Below are 27,985 nucleotides of genomic sequence, written 5' to 3' on the forward strand. Positions count from 1 at the left end.
AATCAAACTCCAAAACCATGAAACCTTAATCTCTTGGAGTAAAGGATCTTTGCTATACTGTTGCATGTGTCATCGGACGATCACGGTGTAATCCACCATTGAAGATGAGAGCTTCAAGATCTGAAACTCGAACCCAGGTGAGGTTCTCTATGCAAATCTTGTTTCATTATGTCTTAATTTTGCTTGGGACAAGATTTGTGGTGTTTTTCCAGTTCGAAACCAGAGGTTTAACCCCCTGCAATTTCTTTGAAACCTTGCCCAGTTTTTGGTCACGTCCTTGAAGCAAACTCCGGCAAGTTTGTGGGTTGAGATCCAATGGACGCCGAGGCAAAACAGAAGAAAAAACGTGGTTGATGTTAGGGCGACGTCAGCCTTGCATCAAACCCACTCCGGGCTCTCAGGCTAGCAACTCTCCACCAACCTCTCGCTCGAGCCTGCTCGGGCTCCCTTGCCAGCACACGTTGAACTTGATTGCTCGGACTCTCTCAGCCCTGTTCACTTGCCTGTCCCTCAGACTCCAGCACACGCTGGAACTGTCACATCCCGGGCCCGATCCACCACTGTAGCACGATATTGTCCGCTTTGGGCTTACCATTCCCTCACGGTTTTGTTTTTGGGAACTCACGAGCAACTTCCCAGTGGGTCACCCATCATGGGATTGCTCTAGTCCCCTTCTCGCTTAACTTCGGAGTTCCTACGAAACCCGAAGCCAGTGAGCTCCCAAAAGGCCTCGTGCTAGGTAGAAATGGGAATATACATTTAAGGATCACTCCCCTGAGCGATGTGGGATGTCACAGGAACTGCTCTTAGAGATTGAACCAGCTACTGCAGCTTATCAAATCCACTAGGGTTTCATTGACTTTGAGAAGAAAATGATCATATGGTATAAAATGATCATTTTCTTTTGAAGGATATAATTATGTAATTTCATTTGATATTCAATAAGAATTAAAGTTTCTTTTTTCCTTTGGATACAAATATAATATACATTACACAAGTGATTACACATTTTGCCTAATTTTTTCATATATATATATAAAGGAAGCACACCAAATCACTATTCTCAAAATATCCCTTCCAAATTAGGATTATAAAATAAAACAATTTAATTTAAAAAATTCCAAATAAAGAATAAGATGTAAAAGATCAAATTACCACACACTGCAATTTTAACATAGTACTAAAGGAGGACGGTGGTAACTGCTTTAGTACTATGTATATTGACCAAAATATAATGTCAATGTATGGCCAGTAAATATTGTACGATAGGTCTTAGTTTAGTGGTATTTTCTTTCCAATGTGGAAATGACATCCAAATTCTCTTCCCTTAATGGAAAAGTTATCTAAAGGATCGTTATGAAGTTACTGAATATTCAAGGAGAAGAACACTATGACGCTAGAGGTACGACTAGGTGAGGATCGATAGCGTGGTACTAATCTTTCTCTATTTTAATTTATTTATTATTTATTGCTTTTTTATTTTATTTTTTCTTTGGGTTTTTTCTTCATATGTTACTTTATTTGAGTAATTACTGGTAAATTCAAATATCTTCAAATTTAGATTTTATATTGTTGATTTCAAGTTTTTAAATATGAATTATAAAAGATTTTGCACAAAAAATATATTTGAAGAACATAAAGATGATAGTTTGTTGTTACAACGTCTATGTATATTGACCAAAGTATAATGTCTATGCATAGCCAGTAAATATTTTACGTTAGATCTTAATTTAGTGGTATTTTTCTTTCCAATGTGGAAAAGATATCCGAGTTCCACTCCATTAATAGTAAATTGAAGCAAAGAGCATGAAGTATTTTCATGGGCGTTATATATGTTATTTTAGAAATACTTTCCAAAAATTAAAAACGCTTTTAGAGAAACATGGTCATGATTTTGTTATGTATTCTCTATTCTGGAAACTGCATTTTCTTTGCCTTGCCAAATGCCATTTCAAAATGTAGAGTAGTATCTCACACAAGGCAGTGTCATGGTAATCATTATCATTTTTTTGGTTGTTAGATTCATTCATCTTTTGGTTCATCGTTCATCAATCAAAATTACAATACAAATGCCTTTTTAAACTAATATAAACTACAAAAGAAAGAATTCCAACAGGAATGGATAGGTACACAATTGGTTGAAATATTATTTATCAAATTTCAATAAATTATATTATTACACTTATTATACTGAGATGTATTTCTAGCACATGTAGGTAATTATAAGAACTGGATCTCCTCCGTACCCAAAAAAACTGAGCCTACTTATCAAATGATCTGAACCATTGAAATTTGATCTAACGGCTACAAACAGAGAGGTCCTCTAAAAATTATAATAATTATAGTCGTTTGATTAAATTTCAATGGTGTGAATCATTTGATTATTGGACTCAGTTCCTTTGCGTTCGAAGAATCCGGTTCGTAATTATGCACTATGGACTGGCTAACGACATGTCGGTTTCTTCTCATTCAAGTCTACCCCCACCTCACTTTCTCTCTCGTTTTGTGCCAATTCACAGTCCCAGTTCTTCTCCCACATAAACCCTTTGGATTCGAACGCCCAATTTTCTTCCCCAAATCGATTTGCTTCTCTGCAGATCAAGCATTCAGCACCCAAGCGCATACAAGTAAGCAAAATTTTAAATTTGGGTTTTTTATTTTTGGTAAATTGTTGCCCTTTTGTTTTTCTATATATCGTAGAAGATTAGAGCTTTTTTAAAAATTCGTGTGTTATTTAATCGAACGAAGAAGATCTGATTCTGTGAGGTATGTTTTGATGTGGGTGTGATGCTTGAAGGGGAGGTTTTTTGAAAAAGTTTAGGGATTGTGTTTGTAAGGTTGCCTGCAATCTGTTTGATTAAATCCGCGAGAGAAAGTATTATGATTTGATTAGTTTGTGAATCGTAAAGGCTTTTTTTGGGTTTGATTCTGGATTTGGGTAGGATTTGATTCTGAAAATTATGGGCTTTTTGTTATTTTATGAGTTGTTTGTTGGTCATTATCTTATGGTGCTGCTCCATGTACTACATAGATTTGGTTCTCAATAGTTCACAAAGTTAGGTATTGGGTTGTTCTAGAATCCTAACATTGTATTAGACGCGTTTCTGGTAATGCGTTCTATGTATATACTTTTTTCCATGAAATAGTTTGTGACTGGCTTTAGGGTTTGGAAGAACAATTCTTTACTAAATTATATGGGTAAATACATAAATTATGTGGCTAAATACATGTTAAGGAGAATTATAGAAACCAAAAGTGTAGGGTGGTTTTAGAGTGAATTTTGATGTGATATTGATTTTGCAGGTTTGATTGAAACTAAAAAAGAAAACAAAAGATGTCTCAGGTAGCGGCAGATGTTCCCAAGGGTGGTTTCAGTTTTGATCTTTGTCGAAGAAACGACATGCTTGCAAAGAAGGGAGTTCAGCAGCCATCTTATAGGAAGACGGGAACCACCATTGTTGGTTTGATTTTTAAGGTACAACTGCGTTCCACTGTTTAATTAGAAATTGTGCCACTCAAATATAGGTTAAATTTTTATGATTCCTTTCTAATTCATTCTTCAGGATGGTGTCATTCTTGGAGCTGATACAAGGGCAACTGAAGGACCCATTGTGTGTGATAAGAACTGTGAAAAGATCCATTATATGGCACCTAATATCTATTGCTGCGGAGCTGGAACTGCTGCTGATACAGAGGCTGTAACAGGTAAGTCAGGATTGTTGTTTACATTGGTAATGCTTGTGGCTGTCTGTGTAGTAGCAGCTCATTTTTGTGCTCTGTTGAATGTGCGTCTCTAGATATGGTGAGCTCACAGCTGCAACTGCATCGCTACCATACTGGTCGTGAATCTCGGGTTGTGACAGCCTTGACCTTGCTCAAGAAACACCTTTTCAAGTACAGTGTTATCACTTATCAGTTTAGAAATTGCAGGACTAACTTATATTCCTTAAATTTAAGCACAGTTTGATTTTAACTCCCATCTTTATTATCCAGTTACCAAGGTCATGTGTCAGCTGCTTTGGTGCTCGGGGGTGTTGATGTCACTGGACCCCATCTGCATACTGTAAGTTATTTCTTGATTTAGATTTTTAGATGTGACAATGGTTCTCTTTTTGGGATTGCACAATAATATGATGCCAACTCCAATGCTTCAAATTGCAGATATATCCCCATGGATCAACCGACACACTGCCATTTGCTACAATGGGTTCTGGTTCTCTTGCCGCAATGGCCATGTTTGAGTCCAAGTACAAAGAAGGCATGACTGTAAGTTAGCATCATACGAATTGAAAATTTATCTTCATTGAATGGTACTATCCGTGGATACAGATACTTGACTACCTTCATTAGTATTCTATTATGCGATTAGTAGTGAGTCGGTGACATCCCCACTTGAATTTCTGATTAATATTTTTACTTTGATGCAGAGGGATGAAGGCATAAAGCTTGTAACTGAAGCAATATGCTCTGGAATTTTCAATGACTTGGGAAGTGGAAGCAATGTTGATGTTTGTGTAATAACTAAGGTTTGTTGTTTCTCATCGTTATTTACAGTTTTCAATGGGAAAAGAAGAGGGTATTAATTTCGTTTTATTTTGTGCATTTTTGTTGGCTCAGGGACACAAGGAATACTTGAGGAACCACTTGGTGCCCACCCCTCGTACCTATGTCAGTGCAGAAGGCTATAAGTTTACCAAGAAGACTGGTAAACAACACACTTCTTTCACTTGGCTTTCTAATCATTCAACGACAAATTGTCGCTCACCTTTACGCCATTCTTGTCTTGCACATCATAAACTTAAGCATCATTCATCTTCCTGTCATATATGAGAAATTTCGTGCCTTTCCATAAGCAGTGCATTGTGAAAGTTCTGGTTTACAGCTGTTATGTGATGTGAGCGCCCCCGCACACACATGTTCAGATAACTAGGTTTAGTCAAAACTGCATATGAAGGGAGTGAAACGTTTTCTGAATCAGTTGTGTTTTCTTTTGTTGCAGAGGTTCTCTTCACAAAGATCACTCCGTTGACTAAGAAGGCGGAGGTGATTGAAGGAGGCGATGCAATGGAAGAGTGAAACCACCACTTCACAAGGATCATGTGATTGTTCATGTCGTAATTCAGTTTCCAGTGGAAAACCTCAGCTACTTCATCCCAACTTGTTATGTCTTTCTCCATCCATCGCGGATTGATCTCGAAATACATCGCAATCACTTTGTGAATTTGTTAAGAATTATTAGCGTTATCCAGACTTTTAGGTTGGTCTTTAACAGATGTTATAACTTTCCGTATTTTGCAAATTATTAGATAACGTGCTTTTGGCTGAATCTTTGAGGATAAGAATGCGAGCAATCTTTTCGTTTGGATCTTAATTGTTCTACATTTTTATCTCTTTTTACGACCCTACCAGGCTTCTTGATAATCCGAACTGATCAAAAAGCCGGTATGGGAGGGTAGCACTGGTCATATAGTTAGGACTCATAATGTCTCTTTTAACTCGACATGAAACGACACGAAAATAACAGATTTTATATTAAACCATCGATGAGTTGGATTTTTTATTGAGTTATTAGTGAAAAATTCGCTAATGGGTTATGTGGTTATCGAGTTATTTGTTAACAACCTAGTAATATATCATTTGCCAGAGTTAGATATTAGGTACGATAATTTCTTGCATGACCGTTGCAATTTAAGAATCAGGTCATTATAACATCAACTGGTAAGAAATTGTTAAGATAACAAGTTTGATACGAATAATTAGTATGACACAAAAGCAACACGAATACGATGAATACGATCTAGTCGGACTGAAGAATACTACAATAAGTCAACTTATTAATTAAGAATCTAGTCATTTGAGGTATATCCAAATTCTTACGACTCCAGATGTCGGTGATTTAGTAGAAACTTAATTAATAAAAATAATAAATAACAAATAAAAATAATAATAGAGAAGAGAACAAAACAGTAATCAGGCGGGCAAAAACCAGAAAATACAGAACCAGCAAAAAGGCAAAGACAGCGAAGGAGAAGAGAACTGTCCCCTCCTTCTTCCCCGTTCTCCCTCCGATACGACGTCGCACTGAACCATGTCTTACGACTACCTCTTCAAGTACATCATCATCGGCGACACAGGTCTCAGTTCCTCCAATCCATAGCTTTCTGATTTTTGTTGATTTTTTTTGTTTGTTTGGTTTGAGAATTGAGGTTTAAAAGCAATTGGGTTTTGGGTTTTTGGTTTGGATTTGTAGGTGTCGGAAAATCTTGCTTGCTGTTGCAATTCACGGATAAGAGGTTCCAGCCTGTGCATGATCTTACCATCGGTGTCGAGTTCGGAGCTCGAATGGTCACCATCGATGGTCGTCCTATCAAGCTCCAGATTTGGGACACCGTAAGTTACATGTACTTCCCTTCTTGTTTTCTGTTTGGCTACTGAGAAAATAGAATTTTCGTGGTGAATTGGGTTTATGGTTTTGTACCAATCTGAATTTGCCGTTCTGTAGATTTTACTTGTATGTGCCTGTAACTTGACGACAACGTATCGAAGTTTTAGAATTTTCGATTGGCCCGGTCTTATTCGGGTTTGCAATGATGAAAAAGTTTCATCTTCTTACTGCTAACGGTAGACATGGTGCAAAACCGAACGTTCAAGGATTCATACGGCCAACCCCACTTAGTGGGATAAAGATTGGTTGTTGTTGTTGTTGTTTGTGGCTTGTTGGGTAGGGATAAGGCTGATTATTTATGTATGCTATTGGTATTTAGTTTTCTTTTGCGCATTGTGTTGGTTTTAGTCTCTTATGAAATTGTATTTGCTAAGACGTGTTCGAGAAGTTGCGCCTTACGTATTTAATTCTGCTGTTTCTTAGGAGTACTGTGAATATTCTTAACTTCTTAAGCAAAGGATCCTCGGTTTTGCATTTCAGGCTGGGCAAGAATCTTTCAGATCGATCACTAGGTCTTACTACAGAGGAGCAGCTGGAGCGCTTCTGGTCTATGACGTAACCAGGTGGGTGGGTGTGCGTTTTGTCTGTTTTACAACTTTGTGTAGCTCTGTGTGTGTCTGGTCCTAGTGGATATTACGTCAGAGATGCATATGAATCACATACTGAACTTACGATTCTTCTGAGATATATGCCTAATATGTTGCATTGCATCTTTCTCTATTTAACATTCTGCGTAAATCTCCGCGGTTTTCAGTTTATTTTAGGCTTCATGTTGCGAAAATTAAAAAGGGGCTACTGTACACGTCTTGTGGTATATATTTGCAAGTTTTTCCAATTGACAAATCCTTTTAAATGCTCTTTTGGCCCCAGTATTCCTCCTTTTTATGGAAGGGAGTGGCATTTTTATAGCCGTTGTATCCGGTTCTGATTAACGGAGCCCTACTGAGGCATGTCTGTTTTCCCCAATTCAACCAGAGATAGGAAGTGATTAAAGTTGTTTTGTTTCCCAGGAGGGAGACATTTAATCATCTTTCGAGCTGGCTGGAGGATGCCCGGCAACATGCAAATCCTAACATGACGATCATGCTCATAGGGAACAAGTGTGATCTGTCGCACCGAAGAGCTGTCAGCAAAGAGGAAGGAGAGCAATTTGCAAAGGAGAATGGGCTTTTATTCTTGGAGGCATCTGCAAGGACAGCACAAAACGTCGAGGAGGTGATGTAACTCAACCAGTTCAAACCCGTACTCTATTTCAATTTACAATGTTTAAACTCATTGAGTAACATACTGTTCAGGCCTTCATAAAGACTGCTGCAAAGATTCTTCAGAATATTCAGGAAGGCGTATTCGATGTATCTAATGAGGTAAATGTCGAGTCATTTATTGTGGGAAACGGTAGCATAACTTTCCTTTTGAGTCTGCTTGCATTACGTGATCTCGTTAACCATAACTAGCTTACCGGATTATCCGATCGTATAAACTTCGGCCTTGTAGCTTCTATCTGAAGAATGAAAATGAATGTTTTTGTGATATTTGCAGTCATCCGGCATCAAGGTTGGATATGGCCGGCCCCAGGGTCAATCAGGCTCGGGCGGAACGGTTGCTCAGAGAGGCGGATGTTGCAGCTGATTAGAACAGAAATAGACTCTGTATTCACTCCGTTTGTGCAATTCATCAGTGCTTTGGACATACTCTCTCAACTGTGATGCTGCTACTTTGTGAAAAACATTGAATGTATAGAGTTCTTGGATAGTTTTCATTTTCTTTTCGGTTTCGCCGTTTTAAATGCTGAAATATTTCTCAACAGTGTGATTTGTTTGACCAGTTAACAAAGCTCAACTGAAAAGTAATGAATCAGATAAGTAAATACAGATACAAGTATTTTTCGCACGGTTTCTATGACGCGATCTTGTGATCCGATCGAAACCAAATGGAGATGGCAGTTTGCCCTAATCACTGAAAACTGGAACAATACAACTCAAAGCACAGACACAAGATTCAACTCCAAATGATGTCCTGCGCCTTTACAGCTCTTCCGGTTGAGGTATGCCAATCCATGAGAATTTTGAGCACTAAGAACCACCAAATACCTGCAAACGGATCGCGAAATAACATACAGTAGTCAACCAACAGATAACTTATACGGGCAACAGCAGGGAGTAAATAACGGATCAAGAAATAACACACGGTAGCCAACCAATAAAACGATGCTTACCGCTGATAGTACATCTCCAGAAAGCCGAGGTTTGGTTTTTGCAGCATTATTTGCAACAGGTTTCTTCTGTCGGAACCGGCGAATTACCTGATGTTCTGGCTGGCTATCAGAGAGATCCGGATTGCTACCTGAATCTTCTTCGACCCTTTGCCTCTGTTAGAGAAGATGAAACAGGTTCTGTAAAGGGCAAAACGACGTCAATAGAAATTCGAGACAGCTGCACTAAAACATTTTCCTCGCCTACTTTTTCTGTCAAGTGAACACTCTTCATAGAATACACGAAAACTACCTTCTTCAATCTTTCATCTATGGCATTCAAAGCACGGGACTTCTCAACTTTAGTGAGATAGAAATCACGCTCCTTCTTAGCAGCAGAGATTTCTAAAGCTAGTTTTTGCTCCCGGGTGGCTTTCTTGTAAGCTGCAACCAAACATTAATGAATCAAGAAAAAAGTAACAATAATGAAGCACAATGACAAGAAGCAACAACAACCCAATCGTTAAGAGTCTGCACCAATCTCTTCGGTAAGATTATCCCACTTGAATTTCTCAAGTACTTGATATTCCAAAGATCATAGTAGAAAGACGACCTCTTCTTCCCACCTAAACACAACCGAACAAGCAGGCGGTATAAATTTTGTATCGAAGAAAGCATCCGTATAATCAAGCTGCAACAAGTAAAATCCTGTAAGCAAAATACTTTTAACTTCACATGATTACCTATCTGTTCACCATTTAACATATTAGCAACTCTCTTAGCAACCCTTTTGTCAGAAAATTCAACCCACCTGCATTTGCGATAATTAGCGATTTTCCGACATACCCTTCCGGAAAACCAAACTCTTTCGATAAAGATTAACGATTTAATGCTTTTTAAGACATACCCTTCTGAAAAATTTTGCCTCTGAAATTTACCAGCTTTGATTTGAACATGACCGGAAGAATCTTGAGGTGCAAGATAAAGCCTCTGTATCTCTCCGTGCTGAGAGAGCATCTGACGAAGCGTCGACGGATCATTGCGTGGCGGAATCCGACCCAAATAGCAAACCCCTCGCTGCTTCTCATCCTTCCCACCTTCCTTCGTCGATTTCTTCCTTTTCTTCTTTCTCTCGATTTCCATTCCCAATCTCCAGCCCCAATTCTATTCCCTTAAACCCTAAAACGCTGAATTCAAAGCTGAAAAAAAACCCAAAACATGGAAAATTAATAAGAAAATCAGAAGATATTGAACTGAGATTTTCTGGATTAATAATTATGTATTAAAAATGAAGGTTAAATATCTGTGATTATTGAGTTATGGAATTAGGGTTCATAGATTACCAGAAGCAGAGTGCGGCGGTTCGACGGCGGTGGAGCTCTTGCTCTGCTGCTCGGTGAGTCTCACACTGTGTTCCTACAAAGATGGCTTACACGCACCGTTTCGCTTCTCTCTATATTTGATGGGCTTTTTTCTGCTGCTCAAACATTAGGTTCAGGCTTTGCTCAAGGAGCCCAAAATATAAGGTTCGGGCTTTGCTCAAGGGATGAAATTGTTTGCTTCCTAAAAAGAATGTTACTTAGTGATACTAGTAATTCACGTGTTAATATATTACGAAGTTAAAGTGCAGATAATATTAACACACGGATACATGTGTTGTAACATATATCACTACATGGTCGCCGCTCCAGCAAATAGCTCAAATTTGTCGTTTTTAGGGTAAGAGAATTGAGTTAAGACACAAAATAAGTTAATCATAATAATTTGACATCAAATTCGTCAGTTATGAAAATCGAACTTGATAATTCCGATTTACAAGTAAAGAGGAATAAATCTAAACTGGGAATACCTTTAAATTCTAGTGCTAAATGAGTTTTCAGCTCAATTATTACTAGTCAATTTCCCATTCACGGGCAATAAGTAAACTTGCAGGAAGAAAAAAACATTCGTTATTCACATCCTTAACGCATCCAGAAAAAATTAACAACTAAACTTAGATCACCGTTTTGGTAAACAAACTTCAAAAATATATGCCCGATGTAACCCAGCGTATGCCGTATGGTATCCCAAGCCTCCGATACCAGGATAAAACGATGTCTCATTTCCTTTGAAGCAGCAATAATGTCACTACAAGTAGAAGTCCATGAAATAGCTCCTCCTCGGAGCAACTTTCGTCATTGTTTATCTAATAGCTTGTCCAGGGCCCCTTCTGGCGCGAAGGTCATTGTATGTCCTCGTAACATGTTGCAGTCGTGGATCATCTTCAGGAATCTCACGTTTCTGCCATTTCAGACACAGAAATGAAGGAAACAACTGTCAAAAACCACAAAGATGACGCACTGAGTCCGATTATTAGGACTTATATTAATACATCGTAAGGCCAGAGACTCACTTTTAATCCCTTGTAATATGCTTCCACCGAAAGGAATTGAGGAACTATTTTACGCGCTTCCATCAGGTCCCAGATAAAGTTGGCAACACTATAACCTCCAGTCTGCAAAAAAGAGCACAAAATATTTATAGTAAGACAATCGAAACTAATACAAAATGCATAGACCCAGGACAGGTGAAGCAATATGGCAACTCGTGATAACTCTTTAAGTTGCGCACCTCGTCACCAGCAGCTTGAAGGAGAAGATCACTCCCCATTTTTGGACTTAAGAAGAAGCTCCGGGAATTCATATTCACCTGCATTGGAACATGAAACCTTAAAATGATTTTGACTAAGGCCGTGATTTGAAATATCAAAAACTTGATTTAAGAATTAGAAGCTACAATAGAACAACCATACCAGTGTTTCTTCGGCAATTTTCATTCCCTTGGGAGTATATCCAATCATGGCTCCCTCCACAAGCGTCTACAGAAACATAGTTCAGCGTAAATTAGGGTATGCATCTGAATGATAAAAAGACTAATAACACATTAAGTGAAAAAAAAAAAAAAAATATTATCGTTTTGTTTGGCAGAGATGCTAAAACAAAGCATCAGGATACAATACGTTATAATAAGAAAAGATTAAGAACAAACAACTAGCCAGCCACATATTTCAACGTTACATATTAAATAGGACAAACTGAACCAATTATACTTGTTCCTGGCACAATTATGTTTTGGATTTTAAACAAAAACATGAGAAAAACTGATAAAAATGGTTTCTAAGTAAGCTAGTCAATGAAGCAATAAATCAGATTCTCTTAAACCAAGAACATTATTCTCACTTTTGAGTTTTTTCCACAACAGATAATCAAAGGACCAGTGTCCATATATGAAAAGAAAGTGATGTTTCATGACAAAAGAATTGTGTTTGTTGCCTAACTCACCGTATATAGTTCTACTACAGGAGGCTTTCCTGACTTCATATAGTCTTCAAAAGTTTGAACACCATGGTCAATGTCCCCTGAGTGTAGATAACACCTGAATAAAAAAATTAGCAGTGAAGACAAACGGACACAACAGAACGAATTGAGGTTACATTAACGCACAAGCAAGACAATACCATCTTAACATGTAGTGCATTTAATAAAATTTTGTAATAAAAGGTTACTTAACCTCATTATTTGCAACACAATAAACAGATCGGGACTTTTTCCTTCCTTCGCTAGCATCTCCTGAAGAGTTTCCATCACCTAGCATAATTAACAGACGTGAAGACATAAGAATCAAACTTTTATGGCAAAGGGAAAAGGGAAGGGAATCTTATTAGGCAACTTAATTTATGGTTGTATTGTTCAAACCATACAGCATTTCTTCATAGTTTGATTCATAACATAATGAAAGAAAAAACTAAATAATGGTAGGGAGTATGAATCATGACAGCCTCTCATGGTCATAAAACTTATGAACCATGTAGTGCCACATCCATGCATAGAGTGGTAAATTGTTAGGTAGATATGGATATTGCCCAATAACAAAAGATTGAAAGTACAATATCAACAAACCAAGAAAAAGACCCTGCAAGCAAACAAGATACAATGGTTTGTTTAGTGGCGTTGAGATGAGATAATAGAGATGTGAGACATTACCTCTACATTCCTGAGGTCTGCGCAAGCATGGAACGCAGCATGATAAACGGTTAGTTGCCTATTCAGAAACCCACCCCTATGAGAATATTCAGCAGTTGGCATATTATACAACTCTTCTTCCGTCACACCCATCATCACATTTTCAGCAGTCATACTTGATCCTTCAACGGATGACCACTCTTTTGATCGCTCAACAAACTCTATAATCTTAGTGCAAATGGAGAATATAAGAGCTTTGAACAGAAACAAAATAAAAGCTTACTTCAAACCAGAGGAGAAAACGATTAAATAATTACTTTGGTGCCGAAATCATCTGGTAAAGGGGTTTTGTTCCTAAGTGCAGTTACAAGTCCAGCGTAGCAGAACCTGTTTAGCCCAAGACCAGCAGCAGTCATGTCACGGACAATTGCATACCTGCATCAACAATGTAACGCAGAATTAACCGCATGAGGTACAAAATCAACATTTGGAATAACGAAACAAGCACAGAAAACCAGAGCATAAAGAAGAAACATACACTCGATCTAATCGGCCAGTAGCTGCGCACGCATTGAGCAGACACATGTAGGTCTGTACCTTGGGTGACACTTCATAGTTCTTCATGTCTTCCAAAATCTGTTAAAATGTATCACATCAAGACATAGTGACATACCCACATTCCCTTGTTAATGATTGGACTGGGCTATAAACAGCAAAAAACCTAGAGTACATCACTTTACGGCATACATTTGCTATGTTTAACAGCCAGATGTTCGGTGAACAATCCAACAGAATTCAGCCGGTATCCGCTTAAAATGCAATGTATACTATACATCCATGTACATTGTACAATATAGAAGGAATCTTACAAGTGGCAGTAAAAACCCGCACCTGAATCGCTTGATCAGAGTGCTTGCACTTCCCACACAATGTGATCAATATGTTGTACATATTAACCTACAACAACGCAATCGATTCAACACCCACACACACACACTCGCATTTTCCGAAATAACGAAACAAAAATGCCGATACAAATTTAAACAAATGACATACATCAGGGGCCAAGCCCATGGATTTCATCTGGTCAGCGAAGAAGAAAGCGTCCTGCAAGCTCGAGCCTTTGAGGGTGCCCAGTATGAGCGACCGGAAGCTGTCCTGGTCAGGCTGGACGCCGTCGAGCATCATATCCTCATACGCATCCCTCAGCAGGAAATGCTTCCTCTGAGCAGTGAGGGAATTGAACACGCTGTTGTACTCCGACACGTTGTTGGCGTAGTTCCTCTTCGCGTATTCCTCCGTCGTCGCCGCCGCCGCAAAGTACCGCCGTCCCAGAGCTCGCAGCGCCGGCCGACACTGACCTGCAGCGGCATGATTCAGCATAAACATTTTGTCCCCAAAATTTCAAAAATTAATGGAAAATCAGAGCTCTGAAGCTTTGGATTACCAGTAATGGATTGGAGGATTCTCATGGTTTGCTCTGTGGTTGACTCGCTGTGCGACTCAGTGAGTGAGAGTGGCGAGTTTATCTGTTTCTAAACCCCCAAAACTCTCCCAAACCCTCTTTCCTTTCTGCTTCCTTCGTTTTTGCCTGCGTTTCTCTCGTTCGCTGGCTTGAACAGATGAAACGCACCGTTTTCATGCGATTTTACCATGTGGGCTTTTTAAGGACTACATTTAAATGGGCCCATGTATTAAAGCCTGTAATATTGTCGTGGTCTATGAAGCCCAAACACTGATCAAGAGGTCCATTTGGTGGCTGAGGACCCCACAAGATTAGGGTTTTTGATTCGGTTTCGAGCTTAATACCGTCGGTAATGATTTGATCAGGCACTGACCACTTAGTTTGCATACCAAGACTTCCAATTCGGATCGGATTTCAAAACCAAACCATTAGTTTATTTTGATCTAGATTTATTTTTTCTGGACTTCACTGTCCGTAGTTTAAGAACCTAGAAATTCAAATGGTTCAAGAGAAAGAGATTAGGGCATTTGGTTTGTCTGAGGTAGGCGAGTGAAATGAGCTAACAGAGATAGTCGGATTCAATTTGAGTGTTTCTGATTCTTAGACTCTAGACAATGAAATCCAAAGAGAATTTCAACTCAGTCCACTCCTATTGATTCCATTGCTTCTATATAAAGAAACTTGTAATTAAGTCACTTCATGTTAAAACATTGTCCAAATTAAGTCTACTCTGAGTATGTTAATTCACTAAACATATGGTTTAACTTTGACAAAAACAATTGTTAGTAATATGAGATTCGAACTTGATGCAAATGAACGAATATACTCTACGGACCAAATAACTCAGCAAACCTCTAAATAATATAAAACATATCTAATTAGTCATATCACGTCTCAGCCAACGAAGCTATGATCTTAATCCTGATATTGCACAATTAACTGATGTGAGATTATGATAGAATTGTTTCGTTTTTGGAGATTTGATACGTTTATGAATTGATGGATTAAGTTGAACATCGTCATTACTGATAACCCTAGGGGCCTACACTGATAAGTGATGGCAAAGGATAATATTTATATGTGACTTGCAACTCCCAGCTGCCAACTCCCTTTCATATTTATTTCTGTTTGGTCAAAAGCATGTTACCAGTTATTTCCATTCATTTAATTGAGTTGTTGTTTGTGATTAAGTCCCAATTGTAAATTGCAACGTGCCAATGTCCCGTTTTGTCCGTATTGGGAATACAGCTCGATGCACCAAATATCATAATATTAGTGGTTATAATGTTTTTCAAGTATCCAACAATTTGTATTATGACACTTGGTACGGCCCAAAATTTTTATATAATAATCTTTATATTTTATTGTTAATAATTAGTTTATGGAAAATTTATGAGTTGGGTGTGGTGACTGGGGAAAGTAAGATCAAAGTGATCAGAAGCGATATTGTAAATTTCTTGGGCAAGATTCAACCTTAAATAAGCGTAAATGATCGATCACACTCTTTAATTTAGTAGTGCACTGTCTTAATTAATTAGCATAACTCAAATTTGCATAATACATACGAATTTGATTATATTATTATACTATTATATTATTATATTATTATGTGCTTATGAGCATTACACATAAAATACAAGCGATATTTGTGAACAAAAAAAGCTAGAAAACTCGTTAACATTAAAAATAAAGCCGGTCCTGAGGAGATGCAGGTGGTGCCATTATCGGTCCTGAAAGGATGCAGGTGGTGTCATCGCCGACCCTGAGAGGGCATATGTGGTGCCATTGTCGGCCTTGAGGGGCGTATGACCGAATGGATTAAGCAATGTTTTTGCTTGGGAGGGCATAGGGTTTGCTGAACTGAAGGGAATGCTGAGTCGTAGTGCCCTTGTTGTGAAGGGCCTTCAACGAGGAAGGGTTGACCTGCAAGAACAAATAGTTGCCAGCAAAGAGATCACCAAAGTGCGACTGCCCTTCCTTGAACCTCCTCACCACCTTTGCACACAGAGCAGAAATCACCTTCACCCTCCTCCTCAAGAACAACAACCTCCTCAGGCTCGGAACTCTGAGCTTGAACGATCTCCTCCGAAAGTGAACCCTTCTGAACGGTCTAAACCTGCACCAACTAGTAGTAGAATTGTTTGCCCTTGACCTCACCACCACTCTGTTCTTTTCGAAATCGAACTCGTCATCATCGAGATCCTCGTCGTGTGTGAGTCTTTGGTATGCAGGGAGCCTGGAGGAAGAAGAGGTCATTGGAGATAACTTCAAATGTTGTTTGGAGTTGGATGGAAACTGTGAGGGATATGAGATAATGGTGTTTGGGTTGAGTAGTTGGGTTTTATTTTCGTTGGGTTAGGGTTGGTTAATAATGTGATGGACAAGGAAATATGTGGTTCGAGGAAGTGCATTCAATGAAACAAACAAGGTGGGTCAGTAATTTTCTTGTAGCAAACAAGCAAAGCAGATGAGGTGGTGAGGTGAAGTTAATGCTTTAGCCAATATCAACCGTTTCATGTATTCGGCCTGACAAACAGGTCGTGTCTATCGTGTTTATGTCGTATTATGTTATATTTGTTATCTTAATAAGTCGTGTTGTGTCATATCATATTTATTATCTTAACTGTTTCTTAACATATGCTCTAATAGTGACTTGATTTGTTAATGGGTCATGCCGTTTCATGTTGAGTTAATGAGTCATGCAAAAAATTATTATGCCTAATGTCTAGATCTAGAAAGCGATATCTTATCAGGTTCTTAACAAATGACCCAATAACGATATGACTTGTTAATGGACGACCCGATAACAAATTGACTCGTTACACAAAACCTATTATTTTCATGTACTTCATGTTAGGTTAACAAGTCATGCATGAAATTAATAGGCTAGCATTGTCACCCTGGAATATTGAGTTTAGTTGAAGATATGTACTGTTACTAATTTGCTTTCGAATTATAACATATGTTAAGCATAACAAAATTTCCTTTGGGGATATTCAGAAGGTGTAAAACTAGGCAACGAAAAAGCTTAGTACTTCAACTAGAGGAGCAACCAGTTAGTTCACCAAACCTCGATCTAAGATCACACATTCTACATGTTCGAAGAATTCCGTGCCGAAAAACCGACTCCGCTCATAAACTACGTTCTTAGAATGATCATTGTTGTACTCTAATAGATGACATAACTAATATGTCGTCCATTTTATTGTAAAATTATAACACATAAATTAATAGTACAGAAAACACCATGCATGATGCATCACACTCTTTTAGACAAAAACAACATATTGATATAGAGATAAAGACATCCAACTTTAACACGCTTGTCACCGATTTGAAGAATCGAGTGAAAAGAAACGTGACACCTCTCCACTCTTTCAAGCTTCAATCCAACACCGATGGAGAAAGAAAATGACCACACACAACACATGAATCCCTTGATTCCACAACTAAGTCATACGTGTCTACTACCAACATTATTAATTTTTTCCCTTTTCTTTTTATGAAAAAGTAATAAAATTGCCTCAAATAATTGTATAAATTCTTAAGGCTTCGTTTAGTAAGTCGATCTGGATAAAACTAGACTAGACATCGAGAACTAGGGCAAGATTTTGAGTCATATACCCTGTGACCCCATGTTTAAAACAATTTGTACTACCCATGCCGATTTCGTGGACCTAATAATGATAAAATTTTAATGTTAAGAATTTTGTTTGTCAGTGTGTTAGAGGTCAAAATGTATTTAAATCATTGTACTTTAATTTAGCCAATTTGACCGTTATTTTACTGGAGGTTAATATTTTTTAATTGCACGTTGAGGAAAGTGATCAAAATTGTTAATTGCGAACAAATAAATTTTGACTTATAACAGCGACCAAAAATCTTTAACAAAAACTTTAGGTAGAGATACCCAATAAGCTTGTACTTCTAACCTAAAAATTTAGATAAAGATGCCGAACGAGCCTATATTTTAGTCCTACTCAACCCGACATTAGACCAATGCAACTTTCCCAAGGTTTATCTCCCTAATTACATCCAATCGACACATGAAGCTTTGAAAGCAAGCCATGCTCAATTATTTGAACTTTTGCTTAAGCTTTTGCCATAAGCAATGGAAAGGGATCCGGAGAGGATCCCTTTCAATAAGCAATCATCTAATCACTTGGACGATGGGACCACCATCCACAAGAAGTCAACCTCCCTAGAAATAGCAGACCACCATCTCCTATTTTAGGAATCGAGATCCTTACTGTATTTCTGTGTTCGGAACCGCCAGATTTAAACTTATTGCAAATCTTACGATCACATTAGTCAATTTTACTGATTCACCTCGAGGGTCAAAATCTCTCTGCCTCTTTAGAACCGTCCGATTTCTCGGTCTAACGAGACTATGAAATCCGAAGAGGATCTGAATTCCTACTTTACCCCAAAGAAAGAAAAGAAGAGGACCACTGGATCGGCATCTATAAAGCAAAAGCAACAATGAAATTACAAATATGTACAAAGGGCAGCACTTCATTTCTTTTTCTTTTTAAACAACCCAAAAAAATACCAGACACTCGGATCATTATCATCATATGCTGATCATCCAAAGCAATGGACTACAAAGAATGTGATTAAAAATATAAAAATAAAATAAAATAAAAAACCCAATACAAACAATGTCAGCACTCTGGCACGAAAGAGGGTCGTCCTTAATACAGTTTTATCCGGGTTTGGATTGCCGTTCTGCATATTGGGCACGTTTGAAGATTCTGTCCACAGTCGCAACATGTCTGCGCCGGAAACATAAACACTGAGAAGTAAGAACACGGTGCTAACAATATGATCGTCTCAACTCATCTTGAAACTATAACTCAAAAATGTACCTGATGCCCGCAACCAAAGGCCATGTCTTTTGGATTCGTAAGGCAAATGGGGCAAACCTGTTCAACACCATATAAAAGGTTAACCCACGAGTGCTACAAACGCATCAAAACAGGTTTAAAGGTGGCTGCTGAGAAGTTCGCATACCTGATTATCATAGGTAGAACTGGGAGCAGATGGAGCTGTACCGACGGAACTGCTGTCTCCATAATAAGGGGGAACACTACGCTCATAACTGGTAGTTTGAGAAGGTTTCGTGAAAGATGGTGTACTGAAACTGGTACCACGGGAAGGTTTTGAGCTGCTGAAAGATGACGCACCATACACTGGTGGGGGAAGAGGAACCCTCTCAGGAATATTGCCCTTCCGACTGCTGCCCATTTTCAAGAACAGAATTGTGTATTAACATTAAGTACACAGTGGTATTCAAAAAGCTTTTAGAGATGAGAAATATGGACAGCATTGTTACCCCAGTATACTAAGTTCTAATGTCGCTTTATACTGAGAAGGAATTTCCATCAAGGCTGCTAGAGCAAATTCCGTCTCCTTTCTTGATGGTGGCACGTTCTTTGACATAATTTGCGTAAAATTCACGAACTACAAACAACAACAAAAATTTGCTTTCCAGTTATGTACTTTCCAATAATCATAAACGAGCGATCATGAGTAACATAAAGAAACTCGTATTAAAATGCTGAGAACTTACTTGGAAATTATCAAATGCCCGAGTAGGAATATTGTCATCAAATTCTTTCATCATGTCCCAGGGCCCATCTCCAACACCAACTAATATAATTGATAGAGGGAGCTTGCTGTGATAAAATAAGTGTACAAGATAAATAACGGTTGGTAAAAAAACGACGACGCATGGTTAGGAAAAAAAAAAAAAAACTACCACACTCACCTTGCTGCAACAATGGCATTAACTGTGTTCTGCTCCTGAGGGCTCAGCCTGCCATGTTCAGTATCAACACTTCTAGTTACCTAAGGCAAAAAATCACATTATGTCAGAAAAAAATATTGGGAAAACTTGTGATTACAATACAACATTACCACTTGCAACCATCATAAAACAGGAGAGCAAGAATCAGCAGAGCTCGTTAAGAATAGCTATCATACAAGATTACGCCTATGGACTATCCAAGAACCTAACTTATCACACAACTTAAGAAGGAGATAGGGCAGGCACCACTCAGATATCCGCAAGCGGATATCCTGAACTGGGATAGACTTTAAAACCAAACAGACAATTCCCATAAGAAAAGGCAGGAATTTCCTTCATAGATAAAACAAGATTATAGAACGGCCAGCGTATACTCTACTAAATAAAACAAGATTAAAGCAAGATACCTGGCCATCTGCAATAATCAACAGTACATGGTACTGGCCGCGACTCTCCTCAACAATAGTCATGGCCTGTTCAATTACAGGTGCAAATGAAGTCGGTCCTGCCAAACATAATGAGATAATGTAAGACGACTGGTTAGCTGATACCATGACCATGTCAAGAAACAAGTATATATAGGAAGCATCAGTCAAACCTGCAAGCCGTAGCTTAGGAACAATTTCCCTGTAGCGAGTCAATACTTCCTCAAAACCATTGCAATATCTATCATCATAGAAACTAAAGACATCTTGATCATGGGTTGACGCTGCAAAGTAACAAAGTGACGATTATTATCCCAGGTTTGAAAGAACAAACCCTTAGACAAACAAATCGACAATACATAAATAAAACCTTACCATCACCAAAGCCGAAACAGGGAATTAGGTTATCCTCATCAAAAACAGCCAAGGTTTTTCCAATTATGGATATCGCATGTTCATAGGGATTTGGCACATTCCCAATGTGATGCAAGCTTTTTCGGTTAAATGACCTCGAACCTACTCACACAACCAATTTCAGTATCTTCCACAGCAACACATACACAGATTACACTATATTGTTACATGAGATAAGATACTAATGAGCTTGACCTGTCCATTCATTGCTCTTTGTGAAATCAATACCGACGATAAGATTCGAAGACTCGAGACCAGCACGCGCAAGAGCCTCCGTCACCTGAAAACAAGTAAAGTTGGTCAACATAATTAACCATCGCAGGCAGTTAACAAAACTTTAACCCAAAAACAGGGAAGCTTGCAGAAGATACCGCCGCGCTAATCTTACCTCCTCCAGGGAATTGTAATTATCAGCAATTCTAGAATATCTCCTATCGAACTTCTTCTCCTGAGGCCGATGGGCTGCAGGAGCAGCCGGCCGAGGGGCTGCAGGAGCAGCCGGCCGAGGCACTGCAGGAGCAGCGTACTCGGGGGCATAGTAAGGCTGTGCTATTTGATAGGATTCCTGGGGTGGTGGTGGATGGCTACTTTCTTGACCATATGATGGTTGAGCGTATGACGATTCAGAATATGTTGGTTGATCATCCGTATAGCCGTCCCACGCAGAACTCCAACGAGTAGACGAATCCGGCCTATAGCTCCCCTCTTTTGAACTTCTCCCACCCATTAACCCAACTCAGAATAAATTCCCAAAATCTAAAAGGAATCCTGTTTCCCTTTTCCCTTCCGAATGCAGCCCACAAAAATCAACCGAACGAGTCGAAATCCGCACCTACAAAGCAGCCAAAACAAAACCCAGAACGCAGAAACTATGAACTCAAATCCGCACCTAAAAAGCAGCCAAAAAACCCAGAAAACGAAAGCTTTGAATTCAAAATACACCCTCCGCAGCCAAAACAAAACCCAGAAAGCGAAAACTATGAATTCAATACTGGTGGGCGCATATATATATATATATATATATATATATGTGAGGACTCGAAAACAGAGTTCGGAACAGGTGAGGATTGGTGGAAGTCTCTAAAGAAAGTTCGTATTCAGTTTCGCAAATTTGAAGGGTGATTTGGAAGGCTCAAGGACACAAAGTTGGACACGACTCGTTCATACCATTACAAAATTGTATTCACCGCCGACTTAAAATAAACCCCCTGTTCTGCTAAGTTTTCTACCTTTGCCGAAAATTACGCGCCAAGTGTCGCTTCCACCGCAAGCCACAAACAGGTAAGATTTTGATGGCGTACCCACCAAAACTAATAAAATTCCCAAATCAAAAATCACATGTAAAATGCAGAGAACAAGAAAAGAAAAAATACTGAAACGACCTCAGGAAAATCAGAGCGACACTGTCGAACGGACTAAGAGATCTCGATCTCGATCGTACGTACCTGAGGAAGGAGGGCTCTGAAACATGGCGAGCAGCCGCCAATGGACGACTTGCAGCGATGAGAGGGAGAGGGAGACTGAGTTAGGTTTAATTAGTAGATTAATGGGTTGGTGGATCTAATTAATCGATTATAAAAATATGATTAGAAAGTGGGGGAAGCTCTTTTTCTTTTAGAAGAAAGTGGGGAAGCTTTTTCTGAGTTCTCTTTTGAAAAACTGAATATTTGAGAAATCGGAATCAGAGGAAAATTGGGGCTGGAAGTTTCGCCGAAGTGGGCACCGCAATAATGGCTGTTACTGTTTTTGGATTCGGTGTTTTTGAAAACGGAGATGGAAAGTTTTTTTTTTTTTTTTTTTTTCTCAGAAAAAACTGTGGCCTCACGTTCTTCAAACTCCATAATCTCATCTTGTATTCTGGAAAAAGGATAATACTTGTTGTGTTATATGATAATGACTTGTTTTTAGATACTTATAATTTTTTAAGAAAATGTTTTTAAGTTTCAAAATATTTGAAGTGTTTTTTTATAATTCACTTGTATCTCTATTAACCTCTACTAATTAATAAAACACTCATTATCAACCAAAATTTTATGAAATTATCAGTTTAACCTTCTAATTAAAACAAAAAATGAATGAAAAATATGGAACAGAAATGTAATTTCACATAATCAAATTTTGCTTTTTTTTAAGCCTCATCTACATATAATCCTAATATATCTCTAATAAAAATAAAAAATAAAAACTTTCCACTTCCACATTCTCTTCAACTCTCTTCATCTCTCATTCTATTTCAAAAAAATAAATAAAAAATTTTCTCTGCACCCATATGCTAGTACTGATTATTGGTTCTAAAAATATTTTTACCATAAATATTTTTAATCATTTTAAAAGCATTTTTAAGTAAGCTTTGATTGTGATTAACGTGTATTATTGTATCTTTAAGAAAATGGGAACGCTTTAGAGCTACTTTTTCTGAGTTCTCTTTTGAAAAACTGAATATTTAAGAAAATTGGAATCCGAAGAAAGTTGGGGCTCTGCACATGGAAGTTTCGCCGAAGTGGGTACCTTAATAATGGCTGTTTTTGTTTTTGGATTCGGTGTTTTGATAACGGAAATTGAAAGTTTTTGAGTTCTGGTTTATTTTTTGTTTAGAAAAAAACTCTGGTTTGAATTTGGAGAAAGTCCACCTAGGATATGGATGAATGATTGGGTGGTTGATTGGCTGCGACTGTAGCCTCACGTTCTCCAAACTCCCTAATCTTGTATTCTGGAAAAAGGATAATATTGCGTTTCGGTGTGTTTTGTAATATACGATAGTGACTCGTTTATAAATACTTTTAAATTTATTAAAAGTGTTTTTTTTATAAATATTTTTAGGTTTCAAAAATATTTGAAGTATTTTTTTTTTAATTCATTGTATTTTTACTAAATATTAATTTTAAAAATAATTTTATTAAAATAATTTTTAATTATTTTAAAAACACTTCTAAATGAAATTTTGATTGTGACTAACGTGTATTATTGTATCTTGACATGGTCAAAATCTTTTCATAATATTTGGCAATTGTTTAGTTTACGTGTGTTTGAAGAGATATGATGATTTTGATAACAATTAATATATTTATAATGAATTGACTCGACTGTGACAAGTTGATGTAGATGGGACTATACTTCTGTTTATCCATAGGTGCACCACCGTGTTCATACTCTTTACGTTAACGTTTTTCAATCTATAAATTTCATAATTATAATTGTTTATATTTTCTTAATGATTCTTTAAAGATTTCATGTAAAAAATAAAAATCAATTAAATAAAAGATAATCTAGTTATCTATGTGCACAAAATAAAAAGAAGCTTATCACGCTTCATTATGCCAATGTCAAATCGTTAATTTGTTACACAAGTAACTTAATTGAATTTTTATAGAAATAAATTTTAAATGATGATTAAAAAATACATCAGTCAAACGATTGCGATTACAAAGTTTGTATTAAAAAATACGTTAACCTAAAGTTGATGTACAAGGAGGTTAATTCACAAGAAAGATTAAGAAGAAGGGAGCTCACCGCCATCATAATGTTCCAATTCACAAGGACAAAATCATGTCTAAAACCCTCTTTACATGTAAGCAGCCCCGAATGGTGCTACGACGGCAACCTATACTCTAAGGGCTCGTTTGAAATAATTAAAAACGTTTTTAGATAAAATATTTTTGGATTCCAAAAGCACTTAAAGTGATTTTTGCAAGAAGCACTAATTATGTGCTTCTTCTAGGAAGCATCTTAAGTGTTTTCCATCATTTACTTGTATCTTTACTAAAGATTGATTCTAAAAATATTTTCATCAAAATACTTTCAATAATTTTAAAGCACGTCCAAACAAACTTTAAAGTCTGTCTCGCATGTGATTAAATACATAAATTTTTTCAAATGAACGCACTCATAAAGTGGACTCGAGTATTGTCTAAAGATTCGCATCCTTCTGTCAAGGCCACCCATTTCCAGTCAAGAACCCAAAGGGAATAATCTTCCACCATATTTCTGTGCACCAATGATAGAAACTGTCACTGCAAAAATGAGAAGGACCTTTAATATTTTTAATTAATATGGCTTGTGTATTTGTATACGCAACAATGTGGATGGACATAACTTGTGCAATAAGATATGGTGCAAACCACTCCTGTGACGTCACGACCATTTTGTCACGGCTTTCGACTCATTTTATTTACACAACATTATTCGGGAGTGCAAAAGGCGGACCACCAGTCAATGGCAAGAGGTAAGGGCACAAAACATAGAGTGGTCCTGCAAGAATAAAGGTCACTTGAGTTTTGAGTTCCCATAAAAGAAGGGAAAGGGGAAAAGTCATAGTTGCTGTTTCTTTGAGATTGGTTTGATGTCATTTGATTAGACCATCTCCAACCGACTTTGTTAAAGAGTCATAAGCTAAAATATAACTTATTTTGAAACCCATCTTCAACCGAAGGCTAGACTGGCTTGTGGGTCCCATCCGGCCAAATCAGCCACCAGGTTAGCGAGCTGGCCATAATCAGACGTCAAGTTCCTATTGCATTTGATTTTTTTTTTTTTTTTTTTAGACAAATTTTTTTTAATTCTAATTTTTTCCTATAAATATCTAAGTCATTTCTACAACATTTCTCACATCATTTTCATCATTTCATACTATCTTACCTTATTTTATTTCAATTATTCACCAATTTTTCACATCATTTTCATTATATGAAAATAAAAAAAATCCGAAGGCTTATTCATTCAGCGACAAGTAGCACTCAAAATATGTTTGAAAATCTTATTTTAATACGATATTTTAATTCAATTAAAATAATAAATTATTGAGGGGCTAAAAAATAACCCCCTTTGGTTAAAGATGGGTTTTTTTTTTGTCAAAGGGCTATATTTTGGCCTATGATATTTTGGTCCCCTCGGTTAGAGATGATATAAAATATGGTTTGACACTGTTTATTAAAAAAAAAAAAAAATTCTTGTAGGCCTATAGGACTAAATATGACACTTTAACTCTTTTTCGGTTGAAGATAACCTTAATAGATTAGAATCCGCTCGAACCGAGCTAACCCCAATTGGAACCGGTTGTGACTTTAAACGGTCACAACAAGCTGTGTTTGACATTGTCGTTTAAAAGCTTCGTGTGTCGTAGACATGGCACCTCCTGTGGACTATGACCGTGGGCCATGGGATGGCCCTCGCACAACACAACATTCCAATGTGGTAAAAGAATCCCAATGGATTTCTGAAGCTGGCCCCACCTACTTCCACACTCTCCATTCTCATTTGATCCCACAAGGCTACAAACTAGAGTTTGGCGACGACCATCACCATCACTGTTGTCTCCTCCCAATCCTTCTAATTGCCATCAACAAATTGCACAACGTCTTTGGGCATGCATGTGAGAATAGTCAAGGGATGCTTCAAACTAGTGTTTGGCAAACAAACCTTGGACCCGCGAGTCAGGATGAGTTCAAACGGATTGGAAAAGGTATGGGATGGGTTTAAATATTTTAAGAATAAACGGAATGAGTCCAAAAATTAAAAAAAACAAGGGCCTGGCCGGGATTATTTCTCCCTCTCTCTGACGTCTAGCGACGACCATCACCATCATCTCCTCCCAAAACCTTCTAATCGCCAACAACAAATTGTGCAACGTCTTTGGGCACGCATGTGAGAATAGCCAAAGGATGCTTCAACAGTTGACTCAGAATTCAATGCTTTATGAGATCATAACCAAATTAAAAGTTTAAAAAGCACGGTGAAGGAAGGTTCAAAGTCACTGCCAAGTTTTCCTTAAAAAATACACAAATTGAAGGGTAATTTAGGTATATCAAGTCATCTGCTTGATACCCACGGCGGAACAAGGTCTCAAAGTCGCTGCCAAATTTTCCTTGAAAATAAACAAATAGGAAGGTACTTCAGGTATACAAGTCATTTGCTTGGTACTCACGTAGTGTCGACCGCACTCTAGCACCGCCATCCCTTTCTCTCTCCCGCGAAAAGAGGTAGCCAAAGCTGCTCTCACTCTCTCACCCATGGCCATGCTCCAGAAAAACTCGGTCGGATCCATCGGGCTTGACGGCTAGCCCGAACCCGAAGAGCGTACGGAAACGAAGCACAATGGCGAGCTCAGTTCTTCCCCCGCTGCTAACAAGCTGCTGAAGTTCGCTATAATCGGTCTCATTGCCTGCCTGGGCTTGCTCTGTTTGTACTACGGGAGTTATTTCGGGCCGCGCTTTCTCCATCGCGATTTGGATGATTTGCCTGTATGTAACACAGTAATTAATGGTTTACTTGTTTTGTTGATTAGTGTAATTGTCGCTAGTTAATCAAAGATTAATGCATACTTCAATCGCATCATTTGGGGTTTTCATTTGGGAAGAAGAAGTTGCACCCTTTTGTATAACGGATTGTTGTATCTGGATTTTGTTGAATGCTGTTCTTTATAATCCATAAATGTTAAACCTTTTGTTCCAGAATTAGTACAATCTGCTCATTTTTGCTCAAGTTTATGGCGTTTTACTGTTTTTGCAGATTTGTGATTTACAGTTTTCAGAGTTGATACCATGTCTTGATAGAAACCTTATCTACCAACTGCGGTTGAAGCCGAATTTGACGTTTAGGGAGCATTAAGCCTTGCCCGGCTCCAGAGCGGCGTTATAATTGCTTGATACCGCCCCCGCTTGGTTATAAGGTTGGTTGTCATTGTTTCTGTATGAGTTTTACTTTGCTTGACTTCGCTTAGTGATGATTCCGACGAAACCATTTCTAGAGTTTCAGATACCTATATGATGGCCGGAAAGTAGAGATGAAGTGTGGAAGGCCAACATTCCACACACCCATCTTGCACAAGTGAAATCTGATCAGAATTGGATGGTTGTGAATGGGGACAAGATCAGTTTCCCGGGAGGTGGAACGCATTTCCATGACGGAGCTGGTAAGTACATTGTTGCTCTTTCTAGGGTACTTAAACACCGACTCAGTTCTGGATTCTTTTCTATCTTTATTTTGTAGTATAAAAGGAACAGCAAGTAGAAAAGAAAAACGAAAAATTCCAATTCGCCAATGGTCTATGCTTATTATTTGTGTAGATGCCAAGTAAAATATTTGTTAAGACATATTTAGAGAGCTGTTATTAGTACTTCAAAAATCTCATTGTACACTTCGTACAAGTGTATTTTTCTTTCTAATTATAGAAAGTTTGGAGTGCCAAATGAGATTTTTGAAGTGCTAATAACAATTTTCTGTATTTATATACATTTTAT

General features: G+C 37.9%; 5 protein-coding genes and 1 long non-coding RNA gene across 9 annotated transcripts; 3 read left to right on the forward strand and 3 right to left on the reverse strand.

Annotated features, from left to right (window-relative positions):
- The first annotated feature begins 2,466 nt into the window (after nucleotides 1-2,466).
- LOC125474299 (proteasome subunit beta type-7-B) lies at nucleotides 2,467-5,326 on the forward strand. The gene is made up of 9 exons (XM_048577795.1): nucleotides 2,467-2,627; nucleotides 3,304-3,475; nucleotides 3,564-3,705; nucleotides 3,798-3,894; nucleotides 3,994-4,063; nucleotides 4,162-4,266; nucleotides 4,428-4,526; nucleotides 4,618-4,705; nucleotides 5,000-5,326. The coding sequence occupies exons 2-9, from the start codon at nucleotides 3,335-3,337 to the stop codon at nucleotides 5,074-5,076; spliced, it is 819 nt and encodes a 272-aa protein (XP_048433752.1). The 5' UTR covers nucleotides 2,467-2,627; nucleotides 3,304-3,334; the 3' UTR covers nucleotides 5,077-5,326.
- A 635-nt stretch (nucleotides 5,327-5,961) lies between these two features.
- LOC103959702 (ras-related protein RABB1b) lies at nucleotides 5,962-8,251 on the forward strand. Its single transcript, XM_048577799.1, has 6 exons — nucleotides 5,962-6,134; nucleotides 6,251-6,390; nucleotides 6,926-7,008; nucleotides 7,456-7,660; nucleotides 7,741-7,809; nucleotides 7,985-8,251. The coding sequence occupies exons 1-6, from the start codon at nucleotides 6,089-6,091 to the stop codon at nucleotides 8,072-8,074; spliced, it is 633 nt and encodes a 210-aa protein (XP_048433756.1). The 5' UTR covers nucleotides 5,962-6,088; the 3' UTR covers nucleotides 8,075-8,251.
- Nucleotides 8,252-8,285: 34 nt separating this feature from the next.
- LOC103959703 (pre-rRNA-processing protein esf2) lies at nucleotides 8,286-10,234 on the reverse strand. The gene is given in 8 exon segments (XM_048577798.1): nucleotides 8,286-8,535; nucleotides 8,661-8,813; nucleotides 8,950-9,080; nucleotides 9,174-9,209; nucleotides 9,212-9,262; nucleotides 9,380-9,447; nucleotides 9,544-9,835; nucleotides 9,980-10,234. Coding segments are annotated over 7 exon segments (693 nt in total). The 5' UTR covers nucleotides 9,780-9,835; nucleotides 9,980-10,234; the 3' UTR covers nucleotides 8,286-8,517.
- A 135-nt stretch (nucleotides 10,235-10,369) lies between these two features.
- On the reverse strand, nucleotides 10,370-14,248 carry LOC125474300 (pentatricopeptide repeat-containing protein At4g35850, mitochondrial-like). Of its 2 annotated transcripts, none has more exons than XM_048577796.1 (12): nucleotides 14,085-14,248; nucleotides 13,694-13,998; nucleotides 13,529-13,594; nucleotides 13,176-13,273; nucleotides 12,955-13,072; nucleotides 12,659-12,865; nucleotides 12,186-12,262; nucleotides 11,957-12,050; nucleotides 11,428-11,493; nucleotides 11,247-11,324; nucleotides 11,029-11,130; nucleotides 10,370-10,949 (listed from the first exon to the last, which is right to left on the reverse strand). In XM_048577796.1, exons 1-12 carry the CDS (start codon nucleotides 14,107-14,109, stop codon nucleotides 10,818-10,820), a joined length of 1,368 nt encoding a protein of 455 aa, XP_048433753.1. In that variant the 5' UTR covers nucleotides 14,110-14,248; the 3' UTR covers nucleotides 10,370-10,817. The 2 variants fall into 2 exon arrangements, with proteins under 2 accessions (XP_048433753.1, XP_048433754.1); XM_048577797.1 differs by having other exon boundaries at nucleotides 10,370-10,916; nucleotides 14,085-14,246.
- A 4,351-nt stretch (nucleotides 14,249-18,599) lies between these two features.
- LOC103960969 (E3 ubiquitin-protein ligase RGLG2) lies at nucleotides 18,600-22,551 on the reverse strand. Of its 3 annotated transcripts, XM_048577800.1 has the most exons (13): nucleotides 22,196-22,548; nucleotides 21,980-22,060; nucleotides 21,139-21,582; nucleotides 20,946-21,030; nucleotides 20,712-20,852; nucleotides 20,510-20,620; nucleotides 20,319-20,416; nucleotides 19,873-19,952; nucleotides 19,675-19,780; nucleotides 19,438-19,565; nucleotides 19,116-19,341; nucleotides 18,971-19,027; nucleotides 18,600-18,877 (listed from the first exon to the last, which is right to left on the reverse strand). In XM_048577800.1, exons 3-13 carry the CDS (start codon nucleotides 21,475-21,477, stop codon nucleotides 18,797-18,799), a joined length of 1,452 nt encoding a protein of 483 aa, XP_048433757.1. In that variant the 5' UTR covers nucleotides 21,478-21,582; nucleotides 21,980-22,060; nucleotides 22,196-22,548; the 3' UTR covers nucleotides 18,600-18,796. The 3 variants fall into 3 exon arrangements, with proteins under 3 accessions (XP_048433757.1, XP_048433758.1, XP_018506350.2); XM_048577801.1 differs by lacking the exon at nucleotides 21,980-22,060 and having other exon boundaries at nucleotides 19,116-19,338; nucleotides 22,196-22,551; XM_018650834.2 differs by lacking the exon at nucleotides 21,980-22,060 and having other exon boundaries at nucleotides 22,196-22,547.
- A 3,864-nt stretch (nucleotides 22,552-26,415) lies between these two features.
- Nucleotides 26,416-27,778, forward strand: LOC125474301. The gene is made up of 3 exons (XR_007255852.1): nucleotides 26,416-26,986; nucleotides 27,255-27,414; nucleotides 27,501-27,778. It is a non-coding gene; the product is annotated as an uncharacterized LOC125474301 (long non-coding RNA).
- Nucleotides 27,779-27,985: the final 207 nt, after the last annotated feature.

Source organism: the organism of the source record quoted next, unplaced genomic scaffold (assembly GCF_019419815.1).
Source record: "Pyrus x bretschneideri cultivar Hongxiangsu unplaced genomic scaffold, Pyrus_bretschneideri_v1 Contig12, whole genome shotgun sequence".
Lineage (NCBI taxonomy): Eukaryota > Viridiplantae > Streptophyta > Magnoliopsida > Rosales > Rosaceae > Pyrus > Pyrus x bretschneideri.